Here is a 19,225-nt window from a genome sequence, read left to right as displayed (position 1 = left end):
TGGTTAGTTCTGGGCAGCATTCTCCTGGAAGTGACAACAGAGAATTACCCATTACTGATGAGCAGTGAGGGTACGGGGACCCAGGGGCACTACTGGTGAACAGCAACTCTCAAAGTCCCTGCAGTGATACCAAGTTAAGTAAAAGTCACCTGGCTGTATATCTCTGCAGACAAATACGACTTAAGTGGCATTTTAAAATTTATGCATAGAAAATATTCTATGAAGAACCACAAGAGGGGGACTTCGAGTAGTTAAGAATCCTTGCAGGGTCCCTTGCAGGGAGCATGGGTTCAATCCCTGGTCAGGGAACTAAGATACCACACAGTGTGCAGGGCAGCCAAAATAAAAAAGGAAGACAGGAAAAAAAAACATGGAGAATCCCAAATAACGATCATAACCAGTTAAAACACAGCTCAAGATGGATTTAATAGAAACTATTTAATAAGACGCCATATTCAGAAACATGTTAAGTAGCACGAGAGGTGTAAGAACCGTTTAGGACCAACTCCGCAGCAACACGCGGCCCCCACCATCACCCCGTGCCAGGATAAAGCTGGACGCCTTCTCCGCTCACGTCCTTCCCCCGCTTGCAAAGTGCATCCCTCCCGGCCAGGAGGTGGGAACTCCTGGTCCTGAGGATGGGGCAGGGGAGGCCAGGGGCTGCCATCGGGACAGGAAGGTTGGTCACGTACCCAGTGGACCAGCTGGCTGTACACATTCCAACAGATGGGCCGGTCCTACCATGTTTCCACTCGTCTTTATTTTTCCATCAACACATCACCTGTTTTCATCCTTCACCATGGTGACTGCAAACAGTTATTTCGGACACGACTGGACACCAAAATAACTTAGCTTGTGTTTGGGTAATAGGCCTACAGATGTTTTTCCTTTCATCTCATTTTTTCCAGTATTTTCCAGATTAAAGACTAAGTGCTGCTTTTGAAACCAAAAAAGGGGAAAGTTGTTTACAAGGAGAACACCAGTGCTGGCCCCTCAGCCTCCACAAGGGTTGCTAGCAGGGAAGCCGATCAACAATTCCAGCACAAATGTCTCTCCTCTCCTCCCACCTCGTCTCTGAAGGGCTGAGAAGCCCGCGTCTGTGCCGCCCTCCCGGATCACGCCAACACCCTCTCGGCCCCCCTGAACCAGCTCACGGTCAGAGCCCCCGATGCCCAGCACTGCACTGGCTCACTGAAGAGTCAATCGACCAGCACGGCGCTGGGCTCAGCTACAGCAGGGGCAGAACAGAATGAGCACAGAAGGGGGCAAGGTCCCCACCCAGTCCAGCCCACCCGCGGACATGTCTCCCCTTACAGAGAAAGGGGGAAATGATGGAAGGGTCCTCGGCCCAAGCCCCGGCTCCACAGTTGCATCTTATACTAAGATGCCCGTGGGCATCTTATACTAAGCTTCACTAAGTCACCTTAAAGAGAACAATGATGATGAAGAAGGTTCTCAAGGCCTCTGAACTAACATGGCTTAGAAATGCCGGGCTCAGATCAAGACCTGAGATCAGCATTCTCAGTTGGGGCGAATGACAAGGGACCAAATGTACTGGTTCCAGAGGTGACTGTGCCAAGCCGGTTCTAGACACACAGACGCACACACACAACACTAAGGCTGATGCCCCTGTAAGCTCAGGAGATGAAGGCACTGGGAGACAGGTACAGTCCATCCTCACCCCACCTGCTCCCCCTGCTGAGAATCATCAGCTCATGGGCCCTGAAATGAAACTACCGGAGCACCCGGCTTCCCCCAGAACCCCGGGGAACACGCGCTTTACCTGTAATGCAGGGACTGTCCAAGGATGCGGGGAGGAGACGGGCAATGACAAGAAGCCGAGCTTGTGTCTCAGGTGAGCAGAGGTGCCCATTAAAGAGCAAAACGGCCCTGCCAGACGGGCCTCGGGCAGGGGACCTTTGTCAGCCAGACCCTGCAGACCCGGACCCCAGCAGCCTCTGACAAAGCTCCGCACTCACGCCCTGAGCCTTATCTGCGCTCCTGTGTCAACAAGCCTGGAAGGCGCATTTCACAAACTTCTTCACACTGAGCCCCTGAATCGGCTTTTTGCCATAAGCCAGGAAGGCTGTGGTCCGTGGGGTTGCAAAAAGAGCCAGACACGACTGAGTGACTAAACAACAGAGTCTAACGTTAAGGTGGGTAAAGGTTTGCGAGAGGCTGAACATGTTTTCTCAAGCTGCCCAACCAAGCTTGCATTTCCTGTATGTCTGTGACAAGCATCTTCTAATCTGCCTAAAAAAGAATGCCGCAGCATCTGCTGACCACAGAAGAGCATTCTGATCTAGACAGCCCCAGGGAAGAGGCAGCCAAGCTTGCTGATGTCCTGGGATCTCCATGGCACAGAGTGTTGCCCCTGGTAAACACAGGGAGAGGACCCCTGCCCAGGCAGAAAGGTGGGGAGAGGGAGTCTCAGGAAGGCTGGAGAGTTCTTGAGGAAGTGTGAGGTGGGCAGTAAGGAATAACACTGAGAAGGTAAAATCTGAATCCTGAGTCACAGGGGGCCGGCGCTGACCAGCTAACTGACCAGAAAAGAAGAGAGAAACATCAGGGGTGTTCTCAAAGAAGTTAAGAAATGTGGATTCTAGTCCCAGCCCTGCCTAAAAATCTAGACCTGTGAATCTAGATAAACAAAAGTGAAAAAAGGCAACGTGAACGTCACTCAGCCGCGTCCAACTCTCTGTGACCCCAGGGACTGCAGCCTGCCAGGCTCCTGTGTTCATGGAATTCTCCAGGCAAGAACACTGGAGATGGTGGGTTGCCATGCCCTCCTCCAGCGAATCTTCCCCACCCAGGGATTGAACCTGGGTCTCCTCCACTGCTGGCAGATTCTTTACCATCTGAACCACCAGGGAAGCCAATGATAAATGGGCCTCAGCTTAAAATAGAATGAACTGAATACATAAATTCCTGTAGAGTCTTAAAAATGATATGATTCCAGGAAAAGGGCCAATAGAGATTAGACGTAGTCTTAGGGGCAAATCCATGCCACAGGGCAAGGCAACAGACATGCCAAAGGCCAGGCAGCTCTGCTGAAAACCTACCGTCAATTACTGGCCAGTGGCTTCCAAGGCCATAAGCCTAAGGAAGTCACGGCCCTCAACAGCAAGAGGGCCAAGGCCACCTCTGCCCTGACGGACAGGACCCCCAGCAACTTCAGCACCCACATGACGGCTCACTACGTGGAGCTGAGGTCCCCAGGGAAAGCCACTCTTCCCTTTGCGTGCTGCGTTTCACAAGGTGGGGGGATCTGCCAGGGAGTGAAAAGATTTCCACTCAAAGAGAAGAACTGGTGTCTGGCATGTAGAAGTATCTGAGTTAACAGTTCGTCTGCCTGGAAATCCTGGCTTAGAGAAGCCTCTGCTCTGTGCCCACATGGAGACTTCGCTGCGCCCAGGCGACTGAGACAGAGAGGCCTGGCATGCGGGCGTGAAATCAGATCCCGGAGGCGGGGGTCCTGGTAGGCTTTTTAAGCCCACACTAAACAGTTTAACAAGCTGAAGGGCAACAGGGAAAAAAGAAGACAGGAGAAACTGGGAGAGTGCAGCACATGATAGGCAAGAGACCGGAATAAGGAGACTCTGAGAACAATCCCAGTTGTGGGGGGCGGGGGGTCCCCGAAATGTGACAACAGGAAGGGTCTGCAGGGGCCATGAAAGGTACGCTTCCTCCCAGGCTCCGGCCTTCCAGCTGTGTGACGCATTTCTCCTGGGGATCCTTTCTGCCCTGGTCCCTGAAACACTGCTCAGCCTTCTGTCCGAGGTCCTCTGCCCTCACCCACTCCTCAGGCTCCCCCCGCACCCCCAGCCCTTCTCCCCAGACCTGCGCCCTACAGGCCTCTGCCTGGACACCTCCACCAGGGGGGGACTGGGGCCTCTGGCCCACCACGCCCCTGCCCCATCAGACAGACACTGTCGGCAGTGGGGACCGGACATGTAAAAGGGACTGACTGAGCGGCCAGAGAACCCTGTTTCTGACCGAGGTGCCCGCTGGAGTCCAGGAGGGGCGCCCCCGCCCTCCACAGACCCCGCAAGCCCAGGTGCCGGCCTCACCTTGGAGTCGTAGGCTGACTGCTTGATGACTTCGGGCGCCATCCAGAAAGGGGTGCCCACGAAGGTGTTTCTCTTTATCTGGGTGTCTGTCAGCTGGCCTGCCACTCCAAAGTCCGCCAGCTTCACCTCCCCGTGTTCAGAGAGCAGGACGTTGGCAGCTGCAAAATAAAACCGAAGACGCCCTTACATTGGCTGCTGGACACTTCCGTCCACTCCCTTGCAAACAGGTTTGTGTGCCTCCCAGAGTCATCAAATCTCGAAGGCACTCTCCACGGGCCCACAGAACCACTTCCCTTGAGAAGAGAAGCACAGTTAAAACGCTACAACAAACCTTTCCACCTGCCTTAGGGATTTCAAGGGACCAGAAACAGGATGCTTTCTTACCTTTAATATCTCTGTGAATTTTCTTCTCCGAATGCAAATAATCAAGTCCTTTCAGTATTTCTCTTAATATAGTAGCAATCTGGGTTTCATCTAAAGGGCCAGGTTCTAACTAACAAGAAGAAAAAAAAAGATTAAGGTTACTTAAACGACCAGATAAAAAGTATGAAATGACAGGACAGAGTCAATGTTAAATGAACCAGAATAATCAAGACTGAAATATTCATTTCAAAACAGATATTTTGCCCACACAGTTAAAACCTATTTAAAAGGAATCCCCCTCCTCACCAAAAAAATAAATAACAAAAAGAACCAGAGAATTAACGACTTTGCTGAATGAATCAAAGTGGGGCCAATGATAAAGGCCGAGGTCACCTCAAGCCTGCAGCCCGAGCACAGAAGGAGGTCAGGCCAGAAAGCCAAAGCCAGCACCTCACAAGGCTTGCCAGGGAGGGGACCAGGCAGTCCAGCTCTGTCCTAACACAGGCCACGGGTATCAAAACACGAGCTGTCACAAAGAGAAGGTCCGGGAGCTGACAGATTTCCGAGGGTACCCCTGCACCAGAATTTTTTATTAATAAATCTAAATTTTAAACCTTGGGGGGGAAGAAAGCAGAAAGGTCAACCCCTCATGATGGAATATATTTTTGTTATGTGAAATGACATGTATTTCAAATCCTAACAGATGATGCTATGAAAGTGCTGCACTCAGTATGTCAGCAAATTTGGAAAACTCCATTCCAACCCCAAAGAAAGGCAATGCCAAAGAATGCTCAAACTACCGCACAATCGCACTCATCTCACACACTAGTAAAGTCATGCTCAAAATTCTCAAGCCAGGCTTCAGCAATACATGAACCGTGAACTTTCAGATGCTCAAACTGGTTTTAGAAAAGGCAGAGGAACCAGAGATCAAATTGCCAACATGCGTTGGATCATGGAAAAAGCAAGAGAGTTCCAAAAAAAACATCTATTTCTGCTTTATTGACTATGTCAAAGCCTTTGACTGTGTGGATCACAATAAACTCTGGAAAATTCTGAATGAGATGGAAATAACAGACCACCTGACCTGCCTCTTGAGAAACCAGTATGCAGGTCAGGAAGCAACAGTTAGAACTGGACATGGAACCAACAGACTGGTTCCAACTAGGAAAAGGAGTATGTCAAGGCTGTATATTGTCACCCTGCTTATTTAACTTCTATGCAGAATACATCATGAGGAACGCTGGGCTGGAGGAAACACAAGCTGGAATCAAGATTGCCGGAAGAAATATCAATAATCTCAGATATGCAGATGACACCACCCTTATGGCAGAAAGTGAAGAGGAACTAAAGTGTCTCTTGATGAAAGTGAAAGAGGAGAGTGAAAAAGTTGGCCTAAAGCTCAACATTCAGAAAACTAAGATCATGGCATCCGGTCCCATCACTTCATGGCAAACAGATGGGGAAACAGTGGAAACACTTATTTATGGGGCTCCAAAATCACTGCAGATGGTGACTGCAGCCATGAAATCAAAAGACACTTACTCAACTTGGAAGAAAAGTTATGACCAACCTACACAGCATATTAAAAAGCAGAGACATTACTTTGTCAACAAAGGTCTGTCTAGTCAAGGCTATGGTTTTTCCAGTAGACATGTATGGATGTGAGAGTTGGACTATAAAAAAAGCTGAGCACCGAAGAACTGATGCTTTTGAACTGTGCTGTTGGAGAAGACTCTTGAGAGTCCCTTGGACTGCAAGGAGATCTGACCAGTCCATCCTAAAGGAGATCAGTCCTGGGTATTCACTGGAAGGACTGATGTTGAAGCTGAAACTCCAATATTTTGGCCACCTGATGGGAGGAGCTGACTCATCCGAAATAAGACCCTGATGTTGGGAAAGACTGAAGGCAAGAGGAGAAGGGGACGACAGATAATGAGATGGCTGGATGGCATCACCGACTCGATGGACATGAGTCTGAGTGAACTCCGGGAGTTGGTGATGGACAGGGAGGCCTGGCGTGCTGTGGTTCATGGGGTCGCAGAGAGTATGACTAAGTGACTGAATTGAACTGATGACATGTATACACACACAGGGGTTTTCATGGTGGCTCAGTGGTAAAGAATTCACCTGCCAATGCAGGAGACACAGGTTTGATCCCTGCGTCAGGAAGGTGCCCTGGGGGAGGAAATGACCACCCACTCCTTCATTCCTGCCAAGAAAATCCCATGGACAGGAGCCTGGTGGGCTACAGGGTCCTGCCTGCCATCACCACAGACCAGGACGGTTCACTATACACCTCAATCTGAAGAACCGAATTCCTCCCCAAGTTATCTGACTTGGAGTCTTGTTCTCAAGGAACACACTGACTGCTCCAAAGCACACAAGTCTGGAAGCTCCGCCTTGTCTGCCCTCACGTCTCGTTCTGAGTTTGTAGACTGTGGGAATTTTAATACTCAAGATGAAGAAAAATGCACTTTCTCATAACCGGGGGCAAAAGAGGAAGGAGGCGGAGGAGCTGGCAGATGTGCCCTCCTTCCCGGCACACAGCACAGAAGGCTCACCCCACCGTCCACACCGCTGTCCCCGCGCAGGGCTTCCGTCTCCTCCGCCAGCACGGTCACCCGGGCGGACAACCCGCAACATCTGGCTGGGCCCCCTCCCTCCTACGATCAAGCGTCCGGAAAGGAACGGCGTGGTGGCAGCCTGGAGTCATCACTGACGGGAGGTAAGAGCTGAAACCTCTCCCCTGGACCATGAGAGCTGGCTCTCTGACTGATGCATGGATGCTTATGCCCTTCACGTCTGGCCCAGATACAGCCCACCGGTGACTCACAGGCGGGGCCGGGGAGAGAAAGACTATTTTATTTACAGAGCAGGGAGGCCCTCTGAGGGTCAAAATTCACTGTGAAGGGCATCCAGTTGTTCCCTGGAGCACAGAGCTGCTCAATTCATGGGGACTCACCTTGTCCACCACTAAAACCACGTTTCTAAGCAGTCTCTTCATGGAAGAGGACTGTGGAACTCTTCCCATAATCTCTATAAAGCAAAGATTAGGGGGTAGCGGGGAAGGATGCAGACTGCTCCTCGTCTCTTGGTGACCTCTAATCCCTCTCCCAAGTCTGTCATCCCTCCCTCCTCTCATGAGACCCTCAGCCTGCAGGCGGCCACCCAACTATGGACCACGTCTGCTGGCCTCTGCAGCTGCCAAGTCGGGCCACATGACCAAGCTCTCACCAGAGGATTATGAGCAGAAGAGCCCCTTCCGAGTCCTAGTCTTGGCTTTGAAACAGTGGCCGCTGGGGAGGACAAGGATGTAAGACCACGGGAAGTCACCCACCGCAGCGGGGCCCTGACGGCCACATGGCCTGAAGGCCGGTGAGACCACGTGCGGGAGAGGACTGAATTTCCCATCTCGTGTGAGACACCGTTTGGGGTGGCAGCCACAGCAGCTTGCCCTAAACATTAACGGGTATGTCACCCTGCTTTTTAAAATCCATGTTGCATATTCGGTTTTAAGTTTGTCAAACATCTCTGCCTGAGTGACCGGTTTACGTAGCCTTGTTCTTGTTGTGTGTGTGCTTAGTCGTGTCGATTCTTTGCGACCCCATGGACTGTGGGCCCTCCAGGCTTCTCTGTCCATGGGATTTTCCCTGCAAGAATACTGGGGTGGGTTGCCATTTCCTTCTCCAAGGGGGGGTCTTCCCGACCCAGGAATCGAACCGTGTCTCCTGCACTGGCACTTCTTGACCACCGCGTCACCTGGGAAGCCCCCTTACGTAGTCCAGTTCCTTCATAAAGCCCAGTTCCTTCTTAATTAAATTCCGCAGCTTCTGCTATAATGTTGACATCTTACAATCAGTGAGAAATCTCTCCGTGTCAGACCCTCTGCTGCTAATCCTCCTTCCCCTTCTCCCAGCTGACCTTACGCTACTCTCGTTTCCTTGCAGCACTTCCCCACACGCAGTACAATCCACTGTCTGCCTCTACTCGGAACCTCAACTCCAGATGAAAAGAAAGGAAAAGGAAGTGTTAGCCATGAGACATGCTCAAAGGTAATCTCGGGTGAAGGAAGGTGCCGTCTTCCTGCCCTAGGCTAAGGTGTCACTGAAACTACTGTCTTACAGCCTCAGTAAAAAGGCACGATGACTAAAATGCAGAGTGAAAAAAGCCACCCGGCCTGTGGCATTTCGTTAGAGCAGCTCCGGTGCATGAAGACAAAGTTATGTCTCTAAAGTGAGGAGAGCGCCAGTGAGACCTTTGTGCTCCAGGAAACAGCAGAGCAGTCCCCTTAACAAGACACAGTCATCTCCCCCTGATGGGCCTCATGTACGGGGTCCGCTCCAAAGACACACACAAACGTGTCAGCACAGTGTCCCTTAACAGAGACACTAGATAAAGCAAGGTGGAATTTTTCAAAGAAATGTCCCAAACCCATTTATTCAACTACTGTCATATGCAGCCATACTCCAGTTTTTTCAATCTTATATAAACGCTTAATAGACTCTCTCAAAATAATCCTAATAGTCTTCTACATTCAAAAAATAAATAATTCTTGTATCTCATTATTAAAGTGCATCTTCTTTGAGGACTAGAGTCAGGAAAGCAAAAAAAAAAAAAAAGGTAAGAGATTAAGAGAGAAATGACAGAGAGGGCTCTGCAGCTGGTCACAGCAACGTGCAACACTCAGCTCTACTTGCTAGCTGCGACACCTAATTTCTGAGCGTTTCTGTTTCCTCGACTAAAATAAGATGATTTGGAGACATTCAAAAAGGGCACCTGGAGCCACTGATGTAAGAGGTGGATGGCAATTTGCTGGGACTCACTCCAGATGGGATTTTATCTAATAAGTGGAGAATTCTACACTGCCTTGCAAACTGTCCTGTCCACAATTTCACAGACTTCCACTCAAAAATCCAAAGAAAGTTACCACTAAATAAATTCAATTATGGTGGCATTAGGAATGAATAAATAAAGCATCTAGAGACTAGAACTGCTGCTCTGAAGAGCTCAGCGTTGGGAAAACATCTCCACAAATAACTTCACACATGCCACAAATGAAATTCACTTAAGATAATAGTAAATCTAATTATACAAAATGAGGCAATTTTCTACATTTCTGTAGTAGCTCTCAAAAGAGTAAAAAAAGAAAGAAAGCCCTCTGTGTAATACATATATTTATGGAAAAGCAAAGTGAGCCATAAACTGTACCCAGCTCTCTGCCACGTCTCCGTTTAAATACAATAGTTGAGACGGTGTTAAATTTTTTTCTTGAAATTTCCTTTCGAACTCTATTTTGACCAATTGCTTTTATGGTTTATAACATTATGTGATTTTTTAAAACTTGGGTACAGAGCCTTTCATAATACACAGAGTTTTAGAAGTTTACCTTCCCCTGCGGTCAGGGAAAAAGAGTGCTGATTACGCTGATTTCACTGCATGACCATGTTGGGGTGAGATGTCAGGGCTAAACAGCCATGTGAGATCTTTTAAAAACCTTTGCTTTGTATATACTGTGTTTCAAGGATGACCCAAGTAATGCTTATGATCTGCCGGTGATCTCTGAGCATCTCACCTGAGGCCAACGTGTAACCATGTTTTACCATGAGAAACGAATCGCAGACTATGACTCTGAGGTCAGCCTACACTGAGCTGCCACTACGGTGTGCGGGGGCCAGGCAGCTGGGTCCAGGCCACATAGGAGACACCGCCACTGGCAGGGGTCCGCTCCCCCAGAAACACGCTGCGGGCGCAGCAAGGCCCCTCTGCACGTGCACCCAGGGAGCAGACACTGCCTTCACACGCGGCCTGACCACTGCTCTCACGTGTGATGCTGTGCCTGTCTCTTACCCCTGAAACCAAACGTTACTTTTTTAAATTCTAATGAATTATAAATGAAAACGCTTCACGCATGCTTTAGAAGTGAAGTTACCATCTGAAACGGGAAACAATGATGGTGTTTGAATGCCACAAAAGTTCAAACCAGTTTTAGAAAATCAGAAACTGTTGTGAGGTCAGACTGAGCAGGCAACACCTTTTGTGGCTGCGTGGAATGAATTCACTGGTTCCCCACGATACAGTAAAGACTGGCTTCACAAGGGAACCGCTACTTCTCAGCAATGTGTCTGGAGCAGAAATCCCTATTATAAGGAGTATTCTGGCCCTTTTATCATGCAACTGAAGAGGGAGACAGAAATGTAAACAGAATCATTTTTACAACCAAGACCACTGCTGCGTGTTCAATGTCCGACATGATACTTACAAGGTCCAGTGCAGAGCCTCCACCAAGATATTCCATTATTATCCACAATTTAGTGTCCTGCAAAGACAAAGAAAAAAGAAGGAAATTACTTACCAAAAAAAAAAAAAAAAAGGCAGAAATATTTTAAATAACCTAAAGGTATTTCCCTGTGCCTGAGAGGTGTTGAGGGGCATCCCTTGCCTCCGACCACTAGAGGCCAGCAGCGCACTCCCCACCCTGAAACCAGACAGGGCCAGTGTCTTCTGGGGGCCAAAGTCACCCCCTCTGAACTGCATGATCAATGTCCACCAGCCTCAAGTGTAACTGCACAGCAGTGCTGACCGACAACTCTCTCTTGCCCTTGGCAAAGCCAGCTTATACTGGGAAGCCTCTGAGTTGGGAGCCAGTCACCAACTCACTGTGAGACAGCCAGGTTGTGAGTGCATGGGCCAGAAAAACATGGCAATAATAAACCTCACAGTTCATCTGATAATAAAATGAGATCATGAATGTGAAAGCGCTTTGCAAAGCTCAGGGAACTAAACAAGCCAAGAGCGATTAGCCTCCGCCACAGCGTCACCCTGAAGCGCCTCAGAATAACCTGATAAAACCAAAGCAGTCCAATTACCAAGGCCAAACAGTATTTCCCTGCATGGGAATTTCTCAGCCAAATAAAATCTGGAACACTGATTCATACACATTCTACAGTAGAATGAAAAAATAATTACTGCCCCACAAGCCTTGAGGCCAGAGTGCTTGAGAAAGAGGTCTGCCCAGGGGACACACAGGACCTGTTTCGGGGACCGAACTGGTAACCAAGTGACCAAGCACAGTCACGATCCACATACACAGTCAGGGCCCTCATAAAACCTCCTGCATGAATGACTTGTGGGAGTACTCAAAGAAAAACAAGAGTTCTAAAAATAAGAATGATTTCCATCAGAATATTTCATTTTTTAAGAAATGACCTCAAACCATGTCATTATGAATAACCTTGTAAGTTCCTCATAAGGGAAAGAAAATATGTATTTAATAACTTCAGGATTGAAAATTTAAAAGGCAGCCAAGTGTTCCCAGGTGGCGCGAGTGGTAAAGAACCCACCTGCCAGTGCAGGAGACGGAAGGGATGTGGGTTCGATCCCTGGGTCGGGAAGATCCCCTGGAGTAGAAAACGGCTACCCATTCCAGCATCCTCGCCTGGAGAAGCCCACTGACAGAGGAGTCTGGAGGGCTACAGTCCATGGGCCTGCAAGGAGCTGGACACGACTGAGCGACTTGGCACACGCACACAAAGTGTGTGGAGTGGGAAGCTTCTGTCTCACCCCTGGCCCTTGGCTGCCCAGCCTCCACATCCAACTTCTCAGCACATTTTCTGTAACTTCAGAGACTGTCTCCTGCAGACCCCTGTGAACCCTTCCTCCACTTCTATCCAAACATGACACTCTGTGCAACGCTGTGTGCTAAGGTGCTCAGTAGGGTCTTAGCGACTCTTAGCAAGCCCATGGACTGTTGCCTCCCAGGCTCCTCTGTCCATGGGGGTTCTCCAGGCCAGAATACTGGAGGGGGTTGCCATGCCCTCCTCCAGGGGACCTTTCCAACCCAGGGAGCAAACCCGGGTCTCTCACACTGCAGGCGATTTTTTTTTTACCATCTGAGCCACTGTTCTATGCCTTGCTTCTCCTAAGAGCACTCTGTATCTGTCCATAAAGGAATTTCTTTTTGTAGCCGTAACCAACCCACACCCTACTGACTGTTATTTCCATTCTTTTGCTATCATGAGCCAGCTGTCAATTGAAGAACCTCCCAGAGGTATCATTTGAGGAGTTCCTGGATGCTGAGTCAAAGGAATCCACTTGAATTTAAACAGATAATGACAGATGATTCTTCAAAGCGGTCGGCTCAGTTTAATCCTGCCTCCAACAATGTATGAGTGCTAATTCTTTCCCTGCTTTGTCAACACACTCTATCCCTTAACCAGCATCATGGAACTTAGGAGGTGAATTGGAGTCCCCCTCCGAAAGTCATACGCTGAAGTCCCAACCTTGAGCACCGCAAAATTTGACTGTTTGGAGACAAATTCTTCAACAAGAGGTGAAAGGTAAAGTGAAGCCACACAAGTGGGTCTCATCCAAAGTGACTGGTGTCCTCCCAAGGAGGTATTAGGACCCAGGCTCACAGAGGGGCAGACACGAGATGACGCAGGGCACCTCCCAGCCAAGGAGAGAGGCCTGGGAGGTCACCGGGGACTTGAGTCTGAGTCACATGTGTTTTCTTTGGTGGGCTCCCGTCTCTGGGGTCGCACAGAGTTGGACACAACTGAAGCGACTTAGCAGCAGCAGCAGCAGCATTATATCCTTTACCTGCTTTTCTGTTGACCTAATATATCGGAGAAAGCAGCTAGCTCCCTGTAACATGAGCCACAAATGCAGCAATGTCCTCATCTGTCTTTTGATTTTGCTTTCGGCAATTTTTGCTTGTGGAGATTAATTTAACGTGGACGCCACGTCTACAACGATACCACTGACAGGCAAACTTGCCCTGTGCCGTCTGGAGTTGGTGACTGAAAGCTAGCACTAATTCACAGACATTCAGACGACAGGAAGGTTAAAACAAGGTAAATGAGAAAAGGGGCAGATTGGGCAGCGTTAACAAGTATTACACTTTACAGTATGAATTCTGAAACGAAATAAGTTCTGCTTGTGCATCTGTGGGCTTCCCTGGTGGCTCAGACAGCCAGGTTCAATCCCTGGGTCAGGAAGATCACCTGGAGAAGGGAATGGCAACCCACTCAAGTACTCTTGCCTGGAAAATTCCATGGACAGAGAAGTCTTGTAGGCTACAGTCCACGGGGTCGCAAAGAGTCGGACACAACTGAGTGACTTCACTTCACTTCTATGCATCTGTGGGGCCCACAGAGAGGGTGGGCCCAGGAGGTCTCAACAGTGCAGGAGGTCTCAGTAAACCAGCGAACGGCTGATAAAGCAAAGGTGCCTTCTGCGAAGATGCCGGACGTGAACGCAGACTTCCCAGCCCAGGTTTGGATCTGCCTCTGGCCCTCACCAGCTCCACGACCCAGAGACCAGGCTTGAAGCCATGTTCAGTGTCCCGTCTGCTCCGGGGACGGAAGGACGGCCACCACAGGGGCGAGCCCTGCACGCTGCAGTGCCCATGAACTTGAGCTGTTATGACCACACGGACTTTAGAGAGTGTCCCCTGTTTGAACCCAGATCCACTGGGAAACTAGGAGGCAAGAAAACTGGTTTCGAAGCCAAACTCCTACCCTGTTTTACAGTCAAACCAACGCCCTGATGATCACAGCACCTTCCAACTGTACTCCAGGCACAAGAACCGCATCCCTAACCTCGACAAAAGCTGATTTAATTGTTCCTCTGTCCCATGGACACCAGCATTCCTCAGTGATTCAGACACTTGCCCCCCCACACACAGTGTCGTGGGGGAGTTCTAAAGTGACAGGGCCCAGGCTCTTTTCCTAAATGAATCACTTTTCCTGACAGAAAAATGGCCAAGTAAGTACCACCAGCCAGCCTGTGGCGGGACAAAATGCTGTGGGTGCTCAGAGGAGAGGCCCATCTGATCAATGGCAGACACCACGGAAGTAATAGCCAGAGAAGGAAATGAGAAGATCCATCAGAAAACCAATGGCTAACAGGCACCTGAAAAGGTATTCACCACCACTAATGACTAGGGAAAGGCAAACCAAACAACTGCAATGAGGCATCACCTCACGCGGGTCAGAACGGCCATCGTTAAGAAGATCACAAATGCTAGAAGGGATGTGGGGAAAGGGGAACCCTCCCCAAACTGTTGGAACCCTCCTGGAAACTATTGGTGGGAATGTTAAGTTGGTGCAGTCACTACAGAGAACAGTATGGAGGTTCCTTAGAAAACTGAAGCATTTCCATATGATCCAGCAATCCCACTCTTGGCATACATCCAGACAAAACTATAATTCACAAAGATAATACATCCCTGTGTTCACAGCGGCGCTACTGATAAAGGCCAAGGCATGGAAGCAACCTAAATGTCCATCGATAGATGAATGGCTAAAGAAGGTGTGGCATGTATAGACAATGGAATACTACTCGGCCGTGAAAAAGAATGAAATAATGCCATCTGCAGCCACATGGATGGACCTGGAGATGAGCATACTGAGTAAAGTAAGGCAGGCAGAGAAAGACAAGTATCATATGATATCACTCATATGTGGAGTCAAGTAAAAAAAAAAAAAAATACAAAGAAACTTATCTACAGAACAGGAAGAGACTCACAGACACAGAAAACATGCATCGAGGTCACCAGCCTCTTCTATCTGACAGAACTGCATAGCTGGCCGAGTGCAGGGAGGGGAGCAACTGGGGCTCAACCCCAGGCTTAAAGCTGAGTCAGACACCGGAACAAACAGCTAAGCAATCTCTAAAGGACGCCAGCGAGGAAACGTGTTCTAACATAACTGCTCTTAACCGCTTTTGTTTCAGAAAGTGACCAACTCTGATCCGACTGTCTCAAAAGGACCTCAATTTGCCTAACATGTGCCTGGGACTTGCGGCATTCCCACACCCCGCTCCCCTGTGCCGAGAGGAAGAACTTTTGCCCTAATGTCCTGCAGCAAATTGGCAAGGACACGGGGCCGCCCCCAGACGCTCTTCTCGGGGTTCACGTCAGGAGTCTCTCCTGGAAGAGGCTGCCTTCCAACTGCGTGCGTGTATGTGCGTGAGTCTCAGTAATTAAGTCTCCCCAACAGGTACAGAGATGTCCTGCACTTTGACATCGACACAAATCTGGCACAACGCAGTAAAAGATGTGTTAATGCGACGTTTCTGTGCTGAATGCTGGTAGAAGCTAAGATGGATAAAAGCACTCAGCTTAAAGATCCTCACAGGGTCTCAAGGAAATAAAACTCACAACCTAAATCTGACAGAGAAGAACCAAAACGAGAGAGAGAACGTGGAAGGAGTGCCTGGGGAGGTGGAAGAGGAGGACTCCCCCACCCCGTCCCCCTCCTCCTCATACAAGACCAAATGTAACGTCAGGGGGCATAAACTGCCAAGTCAAACAAGTCCGCTACAATCATGATAAGCTAAAAATGGACTCTTCCCAAAAGTGAAGTGTTTCTAATAATTGCAAGAATGTCCTTCTGCCAGGCGAAAAGATTTTCGTATCACTGCACGTCATATCCAAAATCACTGCAGATGGTGACTGCGCCCATGAAATCAAAAGACGCCTGCTCCTTGGAAGAAAAGCTATGACAAACCTAGACAGTGTTTTAAAAAGCAGAGACATTACTTTGCCAACAAAGGTCCACATAGTCTAAGCTATGGTTTTTCCAGTAGTCATGTATCGACAGGAGACTTGGACCGTAAAGAAGGCTGAGCGCCGAAGAATTGATGCTTTCCAACTGTGGCGTTGAAGAAGACTCTTGAGAGTCCCTTTGACAGCAAGGAGATCAAATCAGTCAATCCTAAAGGAAATAAGTCCTGAATATTCATCGGAAGGACTGATGCTACAGCTGAAGCTCCAACACTTTGGCCACATGACGTGAAGAGCCGACTCAATGGAAGAAACCCTGATGCTGGGAAATACTGAGGGCAGGAGGAGAAGGCGGCAACAGAGGATTGAATGGCATCACCAACTCAATGGACATAAGTTTGAGCAAATGGTGAAGGACAGGGAAGCCTGGCGTGCTGCAGTCCATGTTGCCACAAAGAGCTGGACACGACTGAGTGACTGAATGATGACAACACATCATGCATCAGAAATACCTGCAACAAAACCACAAAACCAAAAGAAGTGATTGCTAGCGTGCAGAATTAATTCTCCAATAAAGGCCCGGCCCAAGGATGGGACAAGACCAAGCGTGAGGGTGAACACAGCTGAGAAAGAAGACTTTACTGTGGTTTGCAAATTGAAGAGGAGCCTTAAGTGTTAAGACAATTTATGGATTTAAGATACGCACGAATAACAGATGCTATTATTTCAGGTGTACGGGTGGCGAATTCCTTATGTATTTATACTTCTATTTCCAGCCTGCAGGGTAATTACCACACCCCAACAGTAAACTGCTTCCGAAGGAAGGGACTTCTCAATGTGCCGCCTGTTCAGAGCTGGGCTGTACTGAGGAGCAAGGACTCTGCCACCCGAACCCTTGCTCCTCTTCCTCCGCACCTCCCGGCCACCTCACTCGCCTTTATCTTCTGCACAGCTCTATTCCAGAATAACAGTCAGACAGACGCAGGTACTCGATTTACAGTCAGCTTGTTCACGATGGGTGACAGGGCACAGTCCAGCTGCACGTGCATCAGACAAGCAACCCCTTCCCGGGGCACAGACCTGAGGTCACTGACAAGACCAGCAGTTCCAGTCCCCCACACCTGACCACGACATCAACTACCACGTCCCCCGGCTCCACTGCTGCCTTGGCCAGAAGACCCCCTCGCGGCATTTATACAAACGTCCACACAGTTCCGTACAGACGCCCAGAGAGGAGCCACGCTAAGTGCCCCGTCCAGCAACTGGCAAACTGTGGTCAGTCGGTAATGACTGCCACGTCGTGTGGCTCCCAGACAGCGCTCGATGAAAGGGCCTGGTCCGAGCAGCCCATGTCTGCGCCCTGACGTCTTCATTCACCCAAACACCTGAAAGTCCCGCTTGTGCTGTGTCCATTCCCCTCACCCTCAGGAAACTTCTCTGTGGTTACATGCTAAGCAGCTCCTCATTACATAATCTAAGTAAGGGCTGTCATCTCAGGATACCTTTTTAGTCCCCCCCAGAAATTTACTTAGACCATGTAAATTAGTCGCTCAGTGATGTCCAACTCTTTGCGACCCCATGGACTGTAGCCCACCAGGATCCTCCATCCATGGAATTCTCCAGGCAAGAATATTGGAGTGGGTTGCCATTTCCTTCTCCAACTTGGATAATACAAGTTTTTTTTAAAAAAAAGCATATGGCGTAATTGTGAGTGCTAAGTCACTTCAGTTGTGTTAGACTCTTTGCAACCCCATGGACTATAGCCTGCCAGGCTCCTCTGTCCATGGGATTCTCCAGGCAAGACTACTGGAGTGGGTTGCCATTCCCTTCTCCAGGGGATCTTCCGTACCCAGGGATCGAACCCGCATCTCTTATGTCTCCTGCATTGGCAGGTGGGTTCTTTACAATGAGCGCCACCTGGGAAGCCCAATATGGCATAATTAATTATAATTATTGTATCTAAATATATCAGCTGTGTTTAGATACATCAAAGGTTTGAATGTACAGAAGAGGTAAGGACTGGCCAAAAAGTTCACTTGGGTTTTTCCATCGGCTATTGAAACAAACAACTAGGAATACAGTTAATGCTTATTTTAAATCATAGGTAACATCAGCCAGGAAACAGACCTGAATTTCTTTTTGGCGAAGTAATTTCGCCTAATTGGAATTTTAATTCAGTCAACTTTCTTGAAAACCATAAAATGGAGCTGTCAAGTGTCTGCAGGGACGTTCTTCAATTACAGATGGGTGGTATGTTCGGGGAGAGAAAGGAATCCACGTCCCCATCGTCCGAAACATCTCAGCGTCTTCTGTTCTCTTTGGTGCTGAGCCGACTGCTCGACCCCCAACTGCCTGTGAGGTGAGACACACTGCCCTGTGGTTTCACAGCCAGATTTACTTGGGGATTCGTTTAGTCCACCCACTAGTCAGTTGTTCTGCTTCGACCGCGGTCACCCTGGCGTCTGATACAAAGGACTCCCAGGCCGTTTCTATTTTTCCCAGAAACGCAAGGACAGGCGCTCGCAAACTAAAAATCACTCTCAGAGAAAACAGATGTTCTTTCCCCTCTCCCAGAAGCAGAAGCTGCAGCTGTTCCAGGACAACGGGGAATGCAGCTGATGACTTCCAAATGGCTACGGAGGCTGGGAGGGTGGCTGTCACCGTGTGGGTGCAGGTGGAGGGGACACGGGGCTCCCCCCACGTGGCTGAATGACCACGCAGATCAGCACAGTAAAATGAGGGCCCCACTAGCCCAGGGGTGGCAGGCGGCTCACAAGGGCCAAGGACACCCTGGTCCCCACACGTGGGAGTCAAGAGTACCATCTCCGAACAAGGCAGCAAACATGGACGGAGGGAGAGTGTGCAGTCCAAGGCCCGGGCCTGTGTGGGGGCAAGGCCCTCCTCAGAGCTGAGGGACATGGGACAGGCTGCCACTGCCAGGTCTTCATGCAACCAAAGTCACTGACTAAACAACCAGCCAAGGACCCCGCAGGTCTGGGACAGGCTCTGCCCTGCGCTGGGATCGGGGGCCCTTCTGGGAGTGGACCCACCATCTGGCCATTCTTGCAGAACACTAGGGCTCCCCCATCCACAAAATGGAAAAAAAAATCCAACATCTGGGAAACAGCCGCTAAGAGAAGGCTTGAGAGAGCTGTGCATCCGCTCACGTTTATGAAAACGTGCATGAATTTCCTCCCTTTTCAGAGACCCTATCTTCTCACAGTCACGTTGCTCACGTGGAATCACAAGCCCCAAGCTCGTTTTCTTTAGAGAATACACAGAA

The 19,225-nt window shown here is 49.3% G+C and overlaps 1 protein-coding gene across 1 annotated transcript in view; it reads right to left on the bottom strand.

Moving 5' to 3' along the window:
* Positions 1-19,225, bottom strand: part of STK24 (serine/threonine kinase 24) — a 97,516-nt gene that overhangs the window by 13,322 nt on the left and 64,969 nt on the right. The window contains exons 3-5 of the mRNA XM_055426588.2: positions 10,696-10,752; positions 4,455-4,563; positions 4,071-4,228 (exon numbers count right to left, since the gene is read on the bottom strand). Of these exons, the coding sequence (XP_055282563.1) occupies positions 4,071-4,228; positions 4,455-4,563; positions 10,696-10,752 (324 nt within the window). The remainder of the gene's footprint in view (positions 1-4,070; positions 4,229-4,454; positions 4,564-10,695; positions 10,753-19,225) is intronic.

The sequence above is a fragment of the Moschus berezovskii genome, chromosome 13 (genome assembly GCF_049115385.1).
Source record: "Moschus berezovskii isolate FMDL1 chromosome 13, NW_MosBer_1.0, whole genome shotgun sequence".
Taxonomy (NCBI): domain Eukaryota; kingdom Metazoa; phylum Chordata; class Mammalia; order Artiodactyla; family Moschidae; genus Moschus; species Moschus berezovskii.
Note: the sequence above shows the minus strand (reverse complement) of the source record. Positions and strands in the feature narration are given on the sequence as shown.